Here is a 21,067-nt window from a genome sequence, read left to right as displayed (position 1 = left end):
GTACCCCTTAGAAGAGCAGGATACGGCAAAATAGTTAGAGATAAATGTTTACGATTTGTTTAGCACATGTGTTGTTGTAAGAATACAATGAGATTTAGCTTTTTTTCCGAGGTTGAAGTTCCCCAAATCCCATCAGCACATTCAACTTGGTACTAAATAGAGGGCGGTTTTTACAATCTAACATTCTGTGCCTGTCACACACACCCCCTCCTTTAGTATTGTCGTCCCTGACAATAGCTGGAATTACTAAAAGGTTGAATAACAGGTTTTGAAACAATTTAAGTAAGGAAAATACGGATACAGAGTTTTCAGAAAAGTACAAAAAGAAAATAAATATATCAATACAACAGCCTCACCACTTCGAGGACGCCCGAAAGGCAAAACATCACATCAAAAGTATACATGTCACAAGAACAGTTTTGTGTCGAACTAAAAATAAATACTCAGCGGCCCTAGCTAGTGCAAATCCTTCAAGCTATTCTTTACTTTGTCGGCTAGACAACATACGTGCAATGAGTAACTGGGTCTCACATATTTTGTCAAGCATTGCTCTATCTACATCTATAGCAAAACCTATCTCCTCTTGAGCCACAGAACAAGGTAAGTTGTGAGGGTTGGGGTGCTGCCCTGCATTTAGTCTCGAACTTCTGCGTGGTACGACTTCAATGTCATCATTAACACCAGGTTGTTGTTCACAAGGCTCCGGGCTATTAGCATCCCCCTGCTTATCAAAGTCTGCGTGATTGTCATCACCAGGGTCTTCTATCATCCGGGCTCTCTCTTCGGGCTTCAGACGGTATTCTATGACAATTTCTCCATCACCACTGTCATCATTGTTCACTTCACCGGAATCACTATGTGGTGGCTCGTGGTTGACCGTAGTTGGGGAAGGGACATCGACTACCAGTTTCTTTGTATCTAGCAGATCACGACGGTTTAGAGTTTTAATAGGCCCATCTCCAACTAGAGGTTCTACTACATAGACTGGGCCATCAGGGTCTGGTCGGCTGATCACTTTGTGTGGGATGTCATCCCAGGCATCTTGTATTTTGTGTCTACCCTGGTGACGTTTCCTGGTAAACACTCTGGTACCAAGTTGTAGATCTGTGTCAGACTGGGCCAGATTATCCAGTCTCTGCTTTCTCCTCAACATCTCACTGTTGGTCTTGGCAGTGGCCGCCTCAAATGCCCTGTTCAACCTTGACTGGTGACTTTCTACCCAAGAATCTCCTATCTCTGTGCCCAGTAGATGATCAACGGGGAGGGTAGGTTCCCGTCCAAAGAACAGATAATGTGGTGCATACCCTGTGGTGGAGTGAGGGGTTGCATTATAAGCATAGATAAGCTCCGGCAGATGACTTGGCCAGGACCTCTTGTTGTCGGCCGACAGGGTTCGTAATCGGTCATGCAAAGTGCGGTTGAAACGTTCACACTGAGCATTCCCCTCTGGATGGTACGGCGTTGTTCTGGATTTGTGAATACCGTACAGCTGGCACAAATGTCGAATGACACTGCTCTCAAAGTTTCTCCCTTGGTCACTGTGCAGTCTGAGCGGCACTCCAAACTTAACAAACCACTCCTTAACAAGAACCTTTGCCACCGTCTCTGCTCTCTGATCTTTGGTTGGTATCGCCTGAGTGAATTTTGTAAAAATGTCTGTAAGTACTAAGACATTTTCATAGCCACTGGAACTCTTTTCCAACATGGTGAAGTCCATCGCCAATACTTCTAAGGGCTTCTTTGCAGTGAGGGTACCCATCTTCGTTCGCACTCTTTTTCCGGCTTTAGCCAATGAGCACCTCTGGCATTTCTGACAATAGTCTGTAATGTCAGCCACCATTCCTGGCCAGAAACAACGTTTTTGGACGAGTTGAATGGTCTTTTCTGGTGACTGGTGCCCAACCTTGTCATGGAGGGATTCTAGGACTGTCTCTTTCAGGGCCTCAGGTAGGCATAGTTGTAAAGTTTCATGCCCTGCCAGGATTACTCGTCTGTACAACAGACCATTGGCCTCGTGGAGCTTCTTCCAATCTCTTGCTACTCTCCGTACTAATGGTGTCTCTTGTTTCAAAGTGTGATGTTCAGGCTCCGTTCCTTTATTCCAGAAGTGCCACACCCTTTTGAATATGGGGTCACTTTGTTGCAGCCGAATCAGTTCGATCTGGTTGAACGATGGAAAGGTGGATGTTGATGAAGGCCTGGTGTTTGCAGATTTGCAGCCAATTTCTCGTAACCATACCTGGTCGGTATTATCATAGACTTTCTGGACCAGCTCAGGGGGGATCAAGGATGTCTGTCTGGGTGTTTTTTCCAATCGTTTTGCAAGAATCTGTTCAAACCTCACCGTCTGCGGTTCTGTTCCATGCTGAGTCTTACGACTGAGTGAGTCTGCATTCTGATTGCATTTACCGCTTCTATACTTCACTTTGAATCTGAAAGGTGACAGTTCAGCCATCCATCGTGTCTCTGTTGCTCCCAGTTTAGTAGATGTTTGGAGATAACTTAGTGGATTGTTATCTGTCCACACCACAAACTCAGCTCCAATAAGCAGATCTCTAAACTTCTCAGTGATTGCCCACTTTAAGGCAAGCAGTTCCAACTTCATGCTGCTGTAGTTTTCCATATTCTTTTCATGAGGCTTGAGCCCTCTACTTGCATAGGCTAGAACTACTACTTTGTCACCTTGTTTCTGTGACAGCACTGCACCGAGGCCATGGAAGCTAGCGTCTGTCTCCAGTATAAATGGCTCTGTGAAGACTGGATACCCAAGGATAGGAGAGGAGAGAAGTTTCTCCTTCAGGCTGCAGAAAGCTTCTTCATGCCCTGATTCCCATTTCTCATAGAAGGTGGGAGTTCTCCCTGGCAATGTTGTACCCTTGACTTTCTTTTTCTTACCCACCTGGGTGGAGCCTACAAGTGCATGTAGAGGTGCACTTATCTTCGCGTAGCCTGGCACAAACCTCCTGTAATAACCCGTCAAGCCCAGGAACCCCCTTAGCTCCTTCTCGTTTCTTGGTAGTGGCCAGTCCTTGACAGCTCGAATCTTTTCAGGATCGGGCGATATTCCCTCACTTGACACAACGTGTCCCAGGTATCGGACTTTCTTTCTGAAAAGTTGGCATTTACTGGGCTTAAGCTTTAAGTTGTGCCTCTCCAGTCTCTCGATGACCATCTCCAGACGAGCAGTTGTCTCCTCTACAGTTGAGCCAAATACCAAAATGTCATCAAGATAAATCAGAAGTGTTTGCATATTCTGATCGCCAAATATGTGATCCATGAGTCGCATGAACGTTGCCGGAGCATTGCAGAGTCCGAAAGGCATTCTGAGGTATTCATACAGGCCTCCGGTACCTGCTCGAAAGGCCGTTTTCTCCACATCTTCCTCTGCAACCGGCACTTGGTAGTAGCCATGAGAAAGGTCAAGGCTGCAAAAATATTTTGCCCCTTTCAAAGCATCCAAAGCCTCCTCTATCCTCGGCAAAGGATACGCATCCTTTCGAGTCTTGTTGTTGAGAGCACGATAGTCAACACACAACCTCAGCTTTCCATCTTTCTTACGGACTAGTACAACAGGCGAAGCAAAAGGGCTGCTTGACTCCTGTATGACTTTCTGCTTTAGTAGCTTCTCTAGGTGTTCTCTCACCTCTTGCCATTCATGTGGTGGTATCCTCCTGTGTGGCACCTTTATCGGAGTGTCATCACTAAGGGGAATTGTGTGTTTGATCTTGTCACAAAACCCCACATCATCATCACTGGTGCTGAAGACTCCTTTATGCATGGATAGCATCCCTAGTACCGTTTTCATTTCTGACTCTGTGATGTCTGGACCAAAATCAATCTCAGGTAGAACTTTGTCATACCATTGGGTTTCACTTACTCTCTGCTCCTGCAAGGAAACATTAACTGGCTTGTTGAGGTCTTCAACTGCTCTCAGAATGGCAACCGGTGTTCGGGGCTGTAGATAAACATCACGAGGAGCTAGATTCAGTACCTGAGACAGAATCCTACCATTTTCTGTCACTTTCACCATGGTAGGGCAGACGAAGACACCATTCTGTAGGTGGGTGCTCAAATTTTCTTGTTGCTCTATGAGGGCCTCATATGGGGTCTGTGACACTGCTGGCTTCACTGTGCATTCGACTAACACAGCTGTCCTTCCCGGCAACAGTACCGGTTCCTTACCAGCAATCCTCACCTCACAGATTCTTCCCTCCTCATCCCCAAGAGAGCCTGCCACTTTCTCCTGATATAAGGCCAAGACATGAGCCCACTTATTTCCTTCAGAAAGAAGTTGCTGCAAGTAGCTTTCACCAAGTGACTTCTTCAATAATTCGGACAACTGCTCAAAGATGTTGGACCCCAGCAGGCCAGGAACTGCCGCCTTACGCTGCGCCATGGGCGTACCAACCAGATCCCTGGTAACAAGGAACCCAGCATAAAAATTCTGCCCCAGAGCTGTCACAGGTAGTTCCGCAAAGCCGACATATGGCACATCTAGCCCCTGAGCCGCAGACAGCTGCAGTATGGTGGAGATGTCTATCAGTTCCTCTGATGGGCAATTTTGGTAGAAAAAGGATTCCGTAATAGTTGAAACCTGGGCCCCAGTATCAATTAGACATCTTGTTGGAACATTACTTACTTCTAGTGTCACCTCTGGACATTTGCCAACCGCCTTCTTCAGTAATGAGCCAGTTGTCAACATCGAGACACCTGCTGTGCGACTCTTCACAACAGGTGGAGCTAGTTTAAATTGGCAGGTTGCTGAGTTGAGGCTGGGCTAGCTGCCTTTTTCGTCATCTCCGGACAGTTTCTCTTTATGTGGTCCGGTGAGTTGCACTTAAAGCAGAGCCCCCTACCAGGAGGGTGTTGTTGTCTACCTCTAGTGACAAATTCCAGCAACTGATTGATTTGTTCCTGTTGAGCCTTAATTTGTCTTGACTGCTCTCTCACGATGTTTTCTACAGAGGTTTCGTCAGCCTTCAATTCCTCAGTCGCAACATTTCTCGGTTTTGGGTGAGTCTTGGTTGAGCGCCCATACCAAACAAGGGCTTGATCCCTGGCATCAAAGAAGCTTAACTTAGGGTTTTCGAGGTTAATCCTCCTAAGCTCTCTGCGAAGGCCTTCGTCTCTGACAGACTCCGCAAGCCTTCCCTTCAAGTTGCTTTCCCTGCATGTAGAGAACGAAGAATCTAGGGCTACAATTCTATCGTACAGGTCAACCAGCTCCAGCGAACACGTCACAAGGTCTTCCTCCTCCCTCTGCCTGTAGGAGAAGAATCGCTGCTGGAGAAGAGCTAGGCTCTCACCATCCCCAAATACTTTCAGCAGTACCTGAAATATCTTCTCAGCATCTTTGGTAATAGCATCTCCTCTGCCCACTATCTCTTTCCTTGCCTTACCAGCCAGGTGGTCAAGAATGTACGCTGGCTGCTCGCCCGCCGTCATTCCCCTCGATGCCATCTGTCCCCTTACATCTGCTACCCATTCAGCAATAGTTTGGTCTCCTGGCTTCTGGGGGCGGTCTTTGAATCTTTCAAGGCGTCTGTCGTGGGAGATGTACATCCGCCGTATCTCGGGCGTGACGTCTGTAGCACTTGAGGCAGTGCTTTCGACTTCCTGCTTCTCCAACTCAGCTTTCATCTGTGCAGATAACAGTTTCTCCGCCTCCAAAGCTTCTTTCAGAGCAGCGAGCTCAGCCTGTAGTTGCTTCTCCATCTCGACTCCAGCCAGTACTGTACCTCTATCACCATGTACCTTCTGACAAGCCTACGTCCGCCTTAGTTGAATACCATGAAGAGGGGGTTGTCAAGGGTCTTCCACATCCTGTCCGTGACGCCAAAATGTAACAGGTGGAGTACAAAGAATAGTCTAAGACGCCATCTGTGGTGCTGTGATCTTTATTGTGGAACTTGACTTTGTTCCCCGAACAAACTCCTATTAAGAAATGAAAAGATGAAACACGACCATAAGCAAAAATAGAAAAATAGCTTATGTTAAAGGAATGAAAAAGAATATGAAATGCAAAATGGGACGGAATACCATACGTTAATTACAATGGAGTCAAAGGTCCTAGTAGAAAGCTCCTACTGTCATTACCTACATGTATGTCATACCCGTGAACTCCATATGAAGCTTATGAATCGACTATGAACCCAGAGTAATCTAAGGTTTAATCACGGCCAACTAGGTATACACACTGAGCACCCGACAACTAAGATTATACCGCACGCACTCTAGTGACCTGACGACAACTCCTGAGGGACCCAAATAGGGCTACCAGGCATGCCACCTCCAGAGTAACCTATCACTTATACACCATAGAATGGGCAAATTATCTAATAAAGACTAGCATTACCGACTCAAGGAGAAATAATAATGCCTATCTGCCTGTAGGTTAATAACAACTCTCTCATAAGGAACCCCCCACACGGCTTTGCTCCAAGCTTAAGGTTCTATGAGAGGTCTCATGATGAGTTTTGCTCTCACTCCCTTAATTATATACGTTAACAACTTGATTGTCTTGTAATCCACCTTAACTAAATCACTAATAATTATAATGAAAACTTGAACCACAGCTGTATCAAATACTGTAGCTATTCTACTTGCAATAGCCAAGATACCGTGAAACAAGCATGAAAATGAAAGTAAATGACTACAGGTACATATATAATGAGCCTAACTTTGCAATACATGTAAATACTGCTGTACAAGGAATCCCTGCATAAAAGCATGGCAATGATAAATAAGCTTACCCCTCTTCAAACTCCTTAAAACTAGATGATCAAGTCGTTCTGAATACACAGCTTGTTACCAGGTGATCATCTTCATTAAAATGTACCCCTTAGAAGAGCAGGATACGGCAAAATAGTTAGAGATAAATGTTTACGATTTGTTTAGCACATGTGTTGTTGTAAGAATACAATGAGATTTAGCTTTTTTTCCGAGGTTGAAGTTCCCCAAATCCCATCAGCACATTCAACTTGGTACTAAATAGAGGGCGGTTTTTACAATCTAACATTCTGTGCCTGTCACACATACAACACTAATTTTCCTCCGTGAGGGCCCTTAAGGTGGATATGGGAAAATATTCACCAACCAGGATACCCACTCACTCCCACACATCCCCCTCCCCCCCCCCCTCCATCATCGACTCCATTTTAAAACAAAACTGAAGCCTCTCTACCCCCTAAATTTGCCTGTGATGTTTGCTTCATTACAGGTTTATTTTTTTGCCAAGAAGGTTTATTAGGAATCTAAACGATAGTGGCCGCATCTGTCTGTGTGTACAGTATGTCACACGATTTGTCATTGTGTGAAGAATCGCCCAAAATTGCCTGTTTCCTTCTTTTAGCTTTGGCCTTAAAACTATTATGGAAAGGTGTCCATTTGAAGAAATGTTCAAACAATTAAATGACTCAATTTAATAACCTTCATTTTGGGTAAAGACATTTAGCATGAATTTGTCAATAATTTGGTCATTGCTTCCTTCTTTCTTTGTAATGGAGTAGTACTACCTGGTTATATTGATAAAGTTGAGCACTAGTATGCAACAAGGCTGTTTTAACAAAGAAAGGCTTTGGGTCAAGTGACTTGTTGTAATACTATGTTAATCTGCTGTGTCTTCATTGATCTTTGTTATAGGATTATCAAATCTCTCTAATGAGCTTGCACAGTTAAAAGAAACCAAACATTTCCCAATAAAATCCATTCTGCAGATCTATAGTCAGACACAGAAGGAATTTATTCATTTGCATTCATACATGTAGGAGAAGTACAAACAGATGCAGTAATTGAGTGAATTTAACGAACTCCTCGTCTGGTTTTTCACTCCTCTGTGGTTAATTACAAGCTCAGAACACATTCTCTGGTTGATGATGTGTTGTTCATTGAGACGGTCTCGTTTGTTTTTGTGTTATGGTAACGAAATGCGTGGTTGATTGAGCCTGAACCTTTAACACAGCGATTCTTTTGATACTTTTTAATTGGACAGGCAAAGTTGATTCGACATACAGTGCAGTGTTCGCATAAGGAAGCCCGATTGCGGGATTCCATCAATTTATCATGAGGGTTCCTCAAAAATATTTTCTCTTTGGCGGGGGAGAGGGGGGGGGGGAGTTTTTGCAACGATTTCTGCAACTCGTGCTATTACTGTAGTTAAAACTTACCAATAAGAAGCCTGATATTATAAAGTTTTGTTGATCTATGTAAGGAGTAATATTGGTCAAATCTTTCCAAACAGAACATACCCTCTTTGCTAGTGCAGCACTGCACAGTTTGTATTTTGTGTATTGGTTGCAATGGTTGACCATGTGTACTACACTTTACGTGCTAAATCTCGGTACGGGCATATGTATACTTAACAGCGTAATGGCTCTTGTTTTAAAAATTAATGGGGGACGTACAGTACTTTATGTACAGTACAGTACAAGCTAATATCTTGACTCCAGTACTCCGTATTGATAAACATTGTGCCCAGTCATGGATTCAACTTCCAACTTTTGCAGGGTACCCATAAATGTTGATAACTTTAATCACTACAAGCAAATATCCTGACTCCAGTCAGCGATGTAGCCAGGAATTTGAAATGGGGGGAGCACTTTTTCCGATTGATATGGATTTTCAAAGTTGTAGGCACGAATATCTGAGTGGAGTGCCACCATTGGTTGGCGCGGAGCAAACAAGAAAATTTTGGGTTTTACAAACCCTCCAGATGGCCCGAAACGGCCCTTCCGGAGTGTTCATTCTGGTTCCATGGCCTCTTGCTAACTTGAGACACATCATTCAATATCACTTTTAAACCCCAAAAACAAACGAGTTAAAATAGTACGTAATTCAATATACTACATAATGTATTTAAAATTAGCAAGGTACATGTACAGAGTGGTCTTACTTTTCAACTTGTTACTTGAAGATACAATGATAGGCCAGAAATGTCATTGATACATTATAGCCAGTTATTGTTTTTGATACAACTGTAGCTAGTAAATGTTTAAGTTAGCCTAATAAGAGAAGGCGAGAGCTATCCGACGATTGTCATTTGATGCAAATTTCTCAACTGTTTTCTCAACTGAAATATTATCTGTGTAAATGTTAACTAGATGTTAAAAAAAAGACAAGATCGGATCCTAGTCTTTCTCGGCGGGTAGAGTGTTGAATGAAACGACACGCGATAAAAATGACAGCCTAGATGACAGAGGAATAGGTCACCTAATTAAGCCATATTCTTGCTACCTTCATATCAATAGTTTTTCCTGTCTAGACTCTTAAACTCATCCAGCAAGCCATTTGAATTATGGTGTTTTTAAAAAAAAGATAACTTGGCAAAAAAAAGTGTAGGCCCGGGCCTACAGTGCTACATACTGGCTATGCCCCTGATCATATGATATCATATTATCAGCAGATTTTGTTTCCTGTTTGAATACTTTTACATGTTCATTTACATAATATATCAGAAAGTCAAACATAGTGCTCTTTTATAATTTTTCCAGTAGGATGATTCTTGTTTATTGTCCAATGTCTGGACTTTAATACATTTGAGGAACTTAACTGATGGACAACATAAACTTTCATATTTTGTTATATAGCCGGATATGCAGTGGCCTAAAAACAAATATCGTTATCGCAGTGTATTAGCAGTGTAATAATAGGAAGTGCGTATATCACGTACGATTGCTAGCTTAGCTTCATAACATGTTGTTCGTGCAACAACTTAGGACGAATCATAGAAAGGATGAGAACGAACGTTGTCGACGTTGTTGTGCATACGGTTTGTGACATTCCATAGAGTGCGGTTAGGTAGGCAATATGTATTTTATGACGCAGTGGCCAACTGTAGGCTTGTTATAGGCTATAGGTTAAATTTAGCTTATTGCATATACCAAACTAATTACGTAGTTGAAGGCGTAGGCGTGAATGTTACAGTACTACGATTATAATCGAGTTAACGGAGCTGACGATTATTCAAAATCAAAAGAGCACTGACAAAATACCATGCTAAAAAAACAACGTTTTTAAACATTTTTTTTCGACACTGAAAGGGGGAGCAGCTGCTCCCCCTGCTCCCCCCCCCGCTACGTCCCTGACTCCAGTATTGAGTATTGAAAAACAATGTGCCCAGTCATGTGTTCAACTGCCAAGTACTGCAGGTTACCTATAAATCTTGATAAACTTTATCACTGCACCCGCATTGACCCACTTCTGTGTCATCTGTTCTCACTCTCTCTTCTATTAATCTACATTTCCATTGCCTGCCTATGTTGGTAATCATTTTATGTAAACCAGTTGAGGGAAGTCTTGATTTATAATGTCTTTTTTTGATCTGTTGCAGGTTTCTGTGGGTTATTTACCAAACAAGCGGCTACTTGGGCTCAGTAAAGTGGCCCGGTAAGTGAGAGCTCCTATTTTCATACCAATATCCAAGTCAACCACATTTTACATATAAATTTGATTGTCTGTATGCAGCAACTTTTCCAACATACCTTGTCAAAATTGAATGGAAAAAAGTTTTAAAATTTCTTAACAATTCTTGAGGCAGCAAGTTAACAAATAATATTTTGTTTGTGGTATTTAATCCTTTCCATTGTGTGACAGCACCTTTGTTTGAACTTAACCATATTTATAAATCCTGCCATGGATGCCTATCCCCTTCTCCTCACCCCCTCCCCTCTACCACCTCCCCCCTCAACCACCTCCATTTTCCCTCCCTTCCCCCTCCCACCTGTTACAAACTACCCAACAATTTCTTTCTCTCTTCTCTCTTCTCTCTCTCTCTCTCTCTCTAGCATCGTGGAAATCTTTAGCAGACGGCTGCAAGGTTGGTCTTTGCTAATTACCCCTTACTCGTATATTAACTAAACATTCTAATTAAGCAGCTTTATCATGTTCACACGTCGGGATCTTGGAAAGCTGTTTTAATTTCCTGCGGCACATCCTTCGCCCACATCTCTGCTTGTTCTGTTCGGAACAAATTTGTCCTTCAGTTTCATTATAAGAGGGTTCCTCTCAGTCCGAGAGAACGTTGCTGATTAAGAATTGTCCTTAAAAGGTCATCAATCTTTAACAACTCCAAAATGGTTATCTCTCTTAGATTTACTTTGCTAGCATTTCTGCCTCTTCTGGCCCTCCAAATTATAAATTATAAAATCAGGCATCTAGAATTGTTACATAAGATTGTAAAATGTCTTAGTGAGATGAAAGGATGATTCAAGTTTGAACATTGAAGTGAACATTCTTAGCCTTTGTAACAGATTGGGAGGGGGGAGGGGGAACAGCACTGGTGACCCTTTTAAGAGAAAGAACACATTGCGCTGTAGATTACAAAATGCCTGACCATGCACTTGAGTTTTTGAACTGAGAAGTGAACCCAGCCATCCTCCTTACCTGACCAATCATTTCTCCAAAGAGTGATGGATATCATTAAAGTGTTAATTGTCGTGTCAAGATTTGATTTGATTTATTTAATAATGTTAATTAATGTTTCAGTTAATTAATGTTCAGTTAATGTTTTCCTGTGAATTCCTTCATGATGAAAAAATAGACATGATTGTTGATGGCATCAATCCCAACTTCACTAGTTTAACTCCAATATTTGCAAATACAGTCCCACCCGCCCAAAAGAATATCCAACAGTCGAAAAACTTAGGAAACTACAAAACACTCCTGCACCATTATGAGACATGACATCATTTCGGATCGACATCATTTCATAAACATCCATCAGCCAGTCCCTCCCCCCTCCCCCCCCCTCTAAATAATTAAAACAGTACAGACGATGCATGCCATCAACGTCATCATCCAGTACCATCAGTATTGAAGAGTTGCAGCTTTTGGTTAATAGATGAAATTTAGATAAAATCTTGAACTTCCTTGTTTTCTGACATATGCAACATAGTGATTATTTCCTTCAGTACAAGCTGCCAATGATGCCCGCCCACCCAGATGTTATGAACCAAATGTTTATCTCTAGTAGAAGTATCATTTTCAGGATCTTGATAATAACACTGAAAACCTATATTTTTTATGTTTTTCCATCCAGTTCAAGAGAGGCTGACAAAACAGATAGCAGTTGCCCTGACAGAGGCAATCCAACCATCTGGCGTTGGTGTAGTGATTGAAGCAACGTAAGTATTCAAGGGCAAAATGCCGATTAGTTTATCCAACAAAACTGAAAATGTTTGAGTGCAGTGTCCTATTTATTTCTTCTTGTGAAGATACTTAAAATATCTGGTCTTATTCCAGTAGTGTAGTGTAGTGATTGAAGCAACGTAAGTATTCAAGGGCAGAATGCGGATTGGTTTATCCAACAAAACTGAAAATGTTTAAGTGCAATGTCCTATTTATTTCTTCTTGTGAAGATACTTAAAATATCTGGTCTTATTCCAGTAGTGTAGTGTAGTGATTGAAGCAACGTAAGTATTCAAGGGCAGAATGCCGATTAGTTTATCCAACAAAACTGAAAATGTTTGAGTGCAGTGTCCTATTTATTTCTTCTTGTGAAGATACTTAAAATATCTGGTCTTATTCCAGTAGTGTAGTGTAGTGATTGAAGCAACGTAAGTATTCCAGAGCAGAATGCGGATTGGTTTATCCAACAAAACTGAAAATGTTTAAGTGCAATGTCCTATTTATTTCTTCTTGTGAAGATACTTAAAATATCTGGTCTTATTCCAGTAGTGTAGTGTAGTGATTGAAGCAACGTAAGTATTCAAGGGCTGAATGCGGTTTAGTTTATCCAAGAAAATTGAAAATGTTTGAGTGCAATGTCCTATTTATTTCGTCTTATTTATTTCTTGATCTCCTTTTGGCATTCAATACATCAGGCCAGATTTGGAAGTGCAGTTTAGCTTCAGTGTGATTTGTAAAGATACTTAAAATATCTGGTCTTATTCCAGATCCTCGCCTTCGTTCTTCTCAACAGGTAGTATGATCATTGTGCATTGTGTAAAATGTTGTGAATAATAATAATAATAATAACTAGTCTTATATAGAGCAGACTCCATCAAAAGTTGTTCAATGTGCTTTACGGGTGCCGAAGGTGCACAAACTTATAGAGTTGATGGAAAAGAAAAGTTTTAAGACAGTGCTTGAATTGAATTATACTAATCCAAAGACCTATGTTCAATCAGGAGGGAGTTACATAAATGTGGTTCAGCATTCTGAAAAGCTACGGTCACCGAAAGATCTTGTATGTGTCATCGGAACCTGACGTTGAAATTGATAATGCGAATGTATTGGACTACATTTAGCTTGCTGATGTAAGAGAAAATTAAGGTAGGTTTAGGTAACAGTTTTAATGGCAAGAAAAGCTAGAATGAACAAGACGTAGCATACATTCCATTCCTTTTTGGAGAAGACATGTGTATGAAACGATCAGTGGCACATGCAGGACCACAGGGGGTGAACCCTACCTAGTGACTTACCTGTCTCCATTTCATTACTGCACTCTATCAAGCTTACACTCCTTTCTCTTTCTTTCAGTCACATGTGCATGGTGATGCGTGGCGTCCAGAAGCTGAACAGTAGGACCGTGACCAGTTGCATGCTGGGAGTGTTCAGAGAGGACCCAAAGACCAGGGAGGAATTTCTAGCACTCATCAGGAGCTAAAAACACCACATCTCCCATCATGACAACAAACGATTGAGTAAAATATTGGACCACAGGAAAATAGTCATCAGAGAACCCTCAGGATAATGGTGCATGAAGTAAGGTGACTGGTGTCACCCATGAAACCTTACACCCTTAGGCCATTGCATTGCAATGGGTTCTAAAGTGCAAGTCGTTCATGATATATTATCATATGACGATATAGAATGGTACTCCTCTCACCTTAGTTTTGCACTTATAGGTAAAAAAATAGGTTAACATATGATGATTTTCTTTTGAGACACTATGACTGAATGTTAAATAACATTAACTGTCGATCTACATCTTCAAGTGTGAGTGACAGAAGAGATTGGCATAAGAGGCTTCATTGAGGCTAATTAAAAGAATGGGGGGGGGGGGGAATTGACCTAATGATAAAATGACATCACAAACAGAATTTCTGTCCTAACCCAACTGATCCATTAAGATGTTATTTATTTACATACAAGTAGTCTGGATTATTGGTTCAAAAGCAGCTGATTTATAGAGTGCCAGATTTGTTTACAAGGAGGTTTTTTGCTCATATTTCAAGCCTTCACTTGATGAGTTTCCGTTACTTGCTTTTCATTCAGCAAATATTTACCTGTTGAATATTCAGCAAGCACACATGTTTTGATTTTCTAAACACACAATTAATGTCCTTCAAGTATTCTTCAGTGTATCATGCACTTTCAATTCAACAATTAAAATTAAAAGCAAGTCATATTGAAGTTGGCTTGGAATATCCTTAGTGGACAGGGGAGTCATCAAATTAGACAGCTACCCGTTAAACAATACGGGGTTACCTGAAGTTACAGTAGTGCTGATAAAAACGTGAACAAATATTTATGATACATACAGGGTTATAGCCACGCCGGCCGGCGGCGGCCGGTGGTAACCGCCACTCATGCCTGCCGGCCGGCATTGGAAGTGAATAAACAGTCCACCGGCCGGCACAAAAAAATAGTAAAATGCTTGTGAAATACAACAAAAGTAAGAAATTTATCTTTCCCTTGCCGTAAAACATGATAATAACGTCACCTTTATCTGTTATTTACCAATTGTAAATCTGAAAAGTAGCAAAAATCACCCTTAAGCGGGCCCCTGGACCCCCGGCCGTGAGATGCAAGAGCTTCGCTCGCTACGCTTCGCAAATTAATTTAACCAGCACTCACAATCTCCTAGCTATAACCCTGGTTACATAGATAAAATAATTAAGCTTATGTCATTATTGGGGGGGGGGGTGGTGGAAGAAGATGGGTGTGCTAAGTTTCGGATATCTGTTTATCTTTGTTTCTGTCTTTTATATTTAACATTTACAGGTTGATGTAAAATCATGGACCAATATTTATTCCTGCTAAAAGATATAGTTTATAGTTTGTAAGCAAGAAAAAAATCCAACTCGACCAAAACCGTGTGTACAAAGGATAAAATTGACAAAATTGTCTTTTGCAAAAAGTAATTTAATAAGTAATAAGATACATTGTGCTCTGAAGTGGGCTAATTCTCTAAAAAAAAAAAATCTAAAAAAACAGTTTTTCTGAGGAAGAGGGTTGTGGACTCACCGAGTATTTCTCATTGCTGGCCCAATCACGGCTTTTTGTGTACAGATCAAGATCGCCATCATTCTGCCCGTGCCCGTATTCATTTTGTTGTAAAGAGAGATCTTCAAGATATTGACGTAAAAAACTAATTTCATAATTATTACAGTTAAACGCTGATCATGAGGGATATTGGGATATATGACACAAAAGATGATGGCTCAAGGAAACTTTTTGCCGATCATTTTCGTATTCACCGTGAAGCACAAACAGATATTCAGGAACATTTTGTATTTTCTTGCAGTAGGGTTATGCACAAATGAGCAACTAATCTCTCTACCACTGTCAAACTGTGGTTGTTCAAGAATTGAAATTGTTTTTACCTTGAATTGTGTCTCAGACACTCTAACGATTTGAACATCAACCTGGGCCAGGATTGTAGAGATAAATAGCTCTGATGAAATTTGTTTTACTGGAAAGATTTGTTGATGCGTCCAGAGTTCGTGCAGACCACTGTATAGGATGAATAATTAATTTTGTTCATCAGGGTGGGAAGATCTATTTGATATTTGTACTGCCAATTTTACTCTGAACTTTTTCCAAACTGTTGGTTTTGTTTTTTGTTTTCTCATTATTTTTTTTTTTTCTACAATTTGTCACAAGTGGTCAAAATTTTAACATAGCTGTCAAAGTCTTTTCACAAATTTTCGCCCAAAATCGCAACCACTTTGATACTATAAAGCTGGGATGCCTAACAATATGTTATTGTCATTAGTGTATTGAACAATACACTATTGTCATTAGTGTATTGTTTACTTTTTTTCTACAATTTGTCATAAGTGGTCTATATTTAAACAGAGCTGTCATGGTTTTTGTCACATTTATCTTCCAAAATTACAACCATTTTGCTACTTCAAAATTGGGATGCATCTCAGGAACAATACTCTATTGTCTTTAGTGCATTGAGCAATACATTATCGTCATTAGTGTATTGTTTACTTCACATCCCCTTAGGTATACTTAGAAAGTTATCCAATCCAATGTGTCAAAAAGTGGAGAAACAAGCAACATAAAACAAGCATTGTGCAACTATCACACCACACCTGTTTGTTTCAAGTTCAGTTATGATAAAAAATATAAAAAAAATTAGATGTGACAATTGCAAATTTCAGTACCTCAAAAGAGTTTGTAAGAGTTGCATGTTAATTTCACCAGGACACTTTCATCACTTAAATATACATTTTCTCCTGGAACCCTGGACTATTCTTATATTAATAACAGTAATAATAATAATGTGGTTGGTCTATATGTGAAGTATTGATAGTTATATCAAAAAGCAGTAGTTTTACTCAAAGAATTTCAAACATCAGATATGCCATTCTAAACAAAACACTTGTGAATATTTCCCAAAGCCATTGTAGTCTGTATGTAATCCATAAGTAACATTCCACATGGTTTTTACGGGACTCGAACAGGGGATTTAAAATGCATGGTAAATGTTTATTTGGTTATGTTCAATTATTGAACAGATGGATAACAGTACACATATTAAACAAGGCGCTTGGTAACCAAGGAGCTTAGTAACCAAGGAGCTTAGTAACCAAGGAGCTCGGTAGTTAATAGGTGAATTTTATTGATGCTCTCTGGATCAAATCATGCTGAATTATTTATGTTTGCAGAGAATCATGTGTGCTTGACATTTTCTTGTATTATATATGTCAATTTTTAGTGTTTAACTGCAAAGTACACCTGATTGTTAGCTTGTATGTTTTGTCATTCAAGATTGTCTTTTGATTGAACTAGATACGGCGATCCAGACCTGCCCCCTTCCCCTCCCCCTCCCCTCCCCATTACAAAGAAAAACCGGAAGATTGGTGCTGGAAACTTGGAAAATATGACAGGAAAATAGCCAAACCTCACGTGTAAATCCACGTGACTTTGTTTCACTCTTGAAATTATTTTGCTATGATGAGGATTTTGAGATCCCACCATGATGAGAGGATACAGAAAAGTAGTGAGTCTCACGATAAAGCCAAGAGAGTTTGCAGCATAGGCTAAGGAGGCGGGGGGGCTGCAGCCCCCGCAACCAAACTTTTTTGTGAAAATTCGGGCAATATGCTGAGAATTTTTGGGCACCTACTGAAAGAATAATAATTTGCAATGTGTTTTTCAATGGTTAAACTTTTTATATTATTATTATCATCATTACTATGATTGTTATTATTGTTACAACTTCCCCAATAATGTTACCAATATGGAAGGGTTACACGGAAAATGATTGTATGTTATTGGCATGTAATAACCATGCAATGAATGCCTATATGATATGCACATTAACATGTTGAACGTGCGCAGAGCGCACACAAAATTTTGGTTTTATTTTGCGGGCAAGTCGTTACAGCCCCCCCAAATCAAATTAGGCTCCTACACCTATGGTTGGCAGGTACGGTGAGCCTTAACCATGTCAGGGTTAATACTGGTTCGGTTTTAATGAAGAGTATATCACATAAACATTGGTTGATAAACCACGTTTTGTGACCGATTGGTGGGGAGGGGGGGGATATGAATATTTATATGGAAAACTAATCCTAGGTTTTATGTAAGAGAGTAAAGTATGCATGAAAATATATCTACAAATCACAGTTTACATATAAAATATACATGATGGTATTTACATACAACAGCCTTTCTCATCTCTTCGTCTATGTATAGAATGGAGCCCTTTAATTGACGTCTGGTGACTAACTCACTTTTATCATTTGTGGGGAGGGTAGGAGCTGGGGACTGTAATTTCTGCGGGTTGATGAACATAGCCGTTTTACTTATTTGTATGTTCTGATCCCTGCCCCACATTCCCAGTCCCCCTACCACCATCACCCCCCCCCCCCCTTTAACCTCCCTCTGAAGAACAAACACACATTTCAGACCCGCTACGTACCCAAAACGATAAACCAAGATTTAAAGAATCCCTCACATCCCACTGTCAGTCTTGGGAAAGGCATGGTTCAGTCATGGAATTTTTGCCCCCATCTGTGGCAGAATTGGACCACTACTACAGACGGCTTCACCAGAGGCTTTCTTTAACCTCACACAAAGTGTTTTTTAGCAAAAGCTTGCGCTGTATGGCTACATACATAGACCAACTTTATAGGGTACATGTGCCACAGAATGCACCGTTTCACATGTTATTTTTATTTTATTCTGGGGGAATAATAGGATATACGGTCAGCTTAAATGACCCAAGTGCAGCCCCTCTGCTTTATAAAATCCTTCATTTGCCTCTAATTCCCCTTCCACAAATGTTCAAATCCAGCCTTAATCAGTTGATCCCCCTCCCCACCTTTAGTCCATGTAGGGGAAATGATTCCCTCCCCCTCTCCCCCTCTCCCCTTCCGAGACAATAATCCTAGACGTCAAATTTTGCATTTTGAATCCATTTACACGATCAAGTAGGTATATTTGTTCCAATCGCAAGGTTATTCTATGAACTACATTCGATTTTGGTTTATATTGGTGGAAACTCTCCCTAGCCCATACCACCTGGAACTCTATGAATATTATCCTGACTCTTGAAGACTAGAATCTTTGCTTCCTTCGACAGTCTGTGCAGGCTCCCAATGACATGATGAATGCAAAGATTTAAGAGATAATCCGCGATGATAGTCCCCCTCTGATGTGATTGCATTTCCAGGTGAAACCCCCATCAGGAAGCCAGGCACGTCGAATAGGAATTCAACAAATGACGTCATCGCAACCGTATCGTAGAAATTAATGTATTCTGTGCGATGAGCGCGGGATCACAAGTTGTGGTGACCTGTTTGAACGTAGCAGCCACTAACAGCAGCCACTAACAGCAGCCAATAGTGTATACATCAACGTTACACGCCGTTGGCCACTGATGTTTGTACACTGTGACGAGCGCTGGGTACGCTGTGGCGGGAAAGTGGATTAAAACTTTAAGGCCATATTTGGTCAAGAAATCATTTTTGTTACCGATAGTAGAGGTATACCACGTGAAAGAGAAACTTTTCTACTTTAATGTGATGTTAACCAGACATGCCAGTAGGCTCCATAACTAAAGTTAATCGATTTTGAAAAAATAAAAATTAACCGTTTCTCTTATCATTACACATTACGTATATACAGCGCGTTTAGAGATGTCCGTATCGGGGTTAAAACTTTAAGGCCATTTTTGGTCAAGAAATCATTTTTGTTACCGAGAGTAGAGGTATATCACGTGAAAGATGAACCTGTCTACTTTAATGTGGTACTAATCAGACATGCCAGTAGGCTCCATAACTAAAGTTAATCGATTTTGAAGGGGAAAAAAATTGGGATCATTACACGTTACGTATATACAGCGCTTTTAGAGATATCCGTATCGGGTTAAAACTTTAAGGTCACTTTTGGTCAAGAAATCATTTTTGTTACCGATAGTAGAGGTATACCACGTGAAAGAGGAACCTTTCTACTTTGATGTGGTGCTAACCGGACATCCTAGTAGGCTCCATAACTAAAGTTAATCGATTCTGAAAAAATAAAAATTAACCATTTTTCTGATCATTACACATTACGTATATACAGCGCGTTTAGAGAAGGGTCTGTATCGGGGTTAAAACTTTAAGGTCACTTTTGGTCAAGAAATCATTTTTGTTACCGATGGTAGAGGTATACTACGTGAAAGAGGAACCTTTCTACTTTAATATGGTGCTAACCGGACATCCTCGTAGGCTCCATAACTAAAGTTAATCGATTCTGAAAAAAATATAAATTAAACAGTTTCTGATCATTACACATTACGTATATACAGCACGTTTAGAGAAGGGTCTGTATTGGGGTTAAAACTTTAAGGCCATTTTTGGTCAAGAAATCATTTTTGTTACCGATAGTAAAGGTATACCGCGTGAAAGAGGAACCTGTCTACTTTAATGTGGTGCTAACCGGACATCCTAGTAGGCTAATCGATTTTGAAAAAAAAATAATTATTAAACAGTTTTCTGATCATTACACATAACGTATATACAGCGCGTTTAGAGATGTCCGTATCGGGGTTAAAACTTTAAGGCCATTTTTGGTCAAGAAATCATTTTTGTTACCGATAGTAGAGGTATACCACGTGAAAGAGGAACCTTTCTACTTTGATGTGGTGCTAACCGGACATCCTAGTAGGCTCCATAACTAAAGTTAATCGATTCTGAAAAAATAAAAATTAACCATTTTTCTGATCATTACACATTACGTATATACAGCGCGTTTAGAGAAGGGTCTGTATCGGGGTTAAAACTTTAAGGTCACTTTTGGTCAAGAAATCATTTTTGTTACCGATAGTAGAGGTATACCACGTGAAAGAGGAACCTTTCTACTTTGATGTGGTGCTAACCGGACATCCTCGTAGGCTCCATAACTAAAGTTAATCGATTCTGAAAAAAATATAAATTAAACAGTTTCTGATCATTACACATTACGTATATACAGCACGTTTAGAGAAGGGTCTGTATTGGGGTTAAAACTTTAAGGCCATTTTTGGTCAAGAAATCATTTTTGTTACCGATAGTAAAGGTATACCGCGTGAAAGAGGAACCTGTCTACTTTAATGTGGTGCTAACCGGACATCCTAGTAGGCTAATCGATTTTGAAAAAAAAATAATTATTAAACAGTTTTCTGATCATTACACATAACGTATATACAGCGCGTTTAGAGATGTCCGTATCGGGGTTAAAACTTTAAGGCCATTTTTGGTCAAGAAATCATTTTTGTTACCGATAGTAGAGGTATACCACGTGAAAGAGGAACCTTTCTACTTTGATGTGGTGCCAACCGGACATCCTAGTAGGCTCCATAACTAAAGTTAATCGATTTTGAAGGGGGGAAAAAAATCTTTTTTTTTTGATCATTTTGTTACCG

The 21,067-nt window shown here is 40.5% G+C and overlaps 1 protein-coding gene across 2 annotated transcripts in view; it reads left to right on the top strand.

Moving 5' to 3' along the window:
* Positions 1-17,846, top strand: part of LOC139975514 (GTP cyclohydrolase 1-like) — a 39,763-nt gene extending 21,917 nt beyond the window's left edge. For both annotated transcript variants that reach the window (XM_071983499.1, XM_071983498.1), the window contains exons 4-7: positions 10,328-10,383; positions 10,782-10,813; positions 12,035-12,119; positions 13,477-17,846. In XM_071983499.1, the coding sequence (XP_071839600.1) occupies positions 10,328-10,383; positions 10,782-10,813; positions 12,035-12,119; positions 13,477-13,603 (300 nt within the window). In that variant the 3' untranslated portion in view covers positions 13,604-17,846. The remainder of the gene's footprint in view (positions 1-10,327; positions 10,384-10,781; positions 10,814-12,034; positions 12,120-13,476) is intronic.
* Positions 17,847-21,067: the final 3,221 nt, after the last annotated feature.

This window comes from Apostichopus japonicus, chromosome 11 (assembly GCF_037975245.1).
Source record: "Apostichopus japonicus isolate 1M-3 chromosome 11, ASM3797524v1, whole genome shotgun sequence".
Taxonomy (NCBI): domain Eukaryota; kingdom Metazoa; phylum Echinodermata; class Holothuroidea; order Aspidochirotida; family Stichopodidae; genus Apostichopus; species Apostichopus japonicus.
This window is presented reverse-complemented; position numbering and strand designations above follow the sequence as displayed.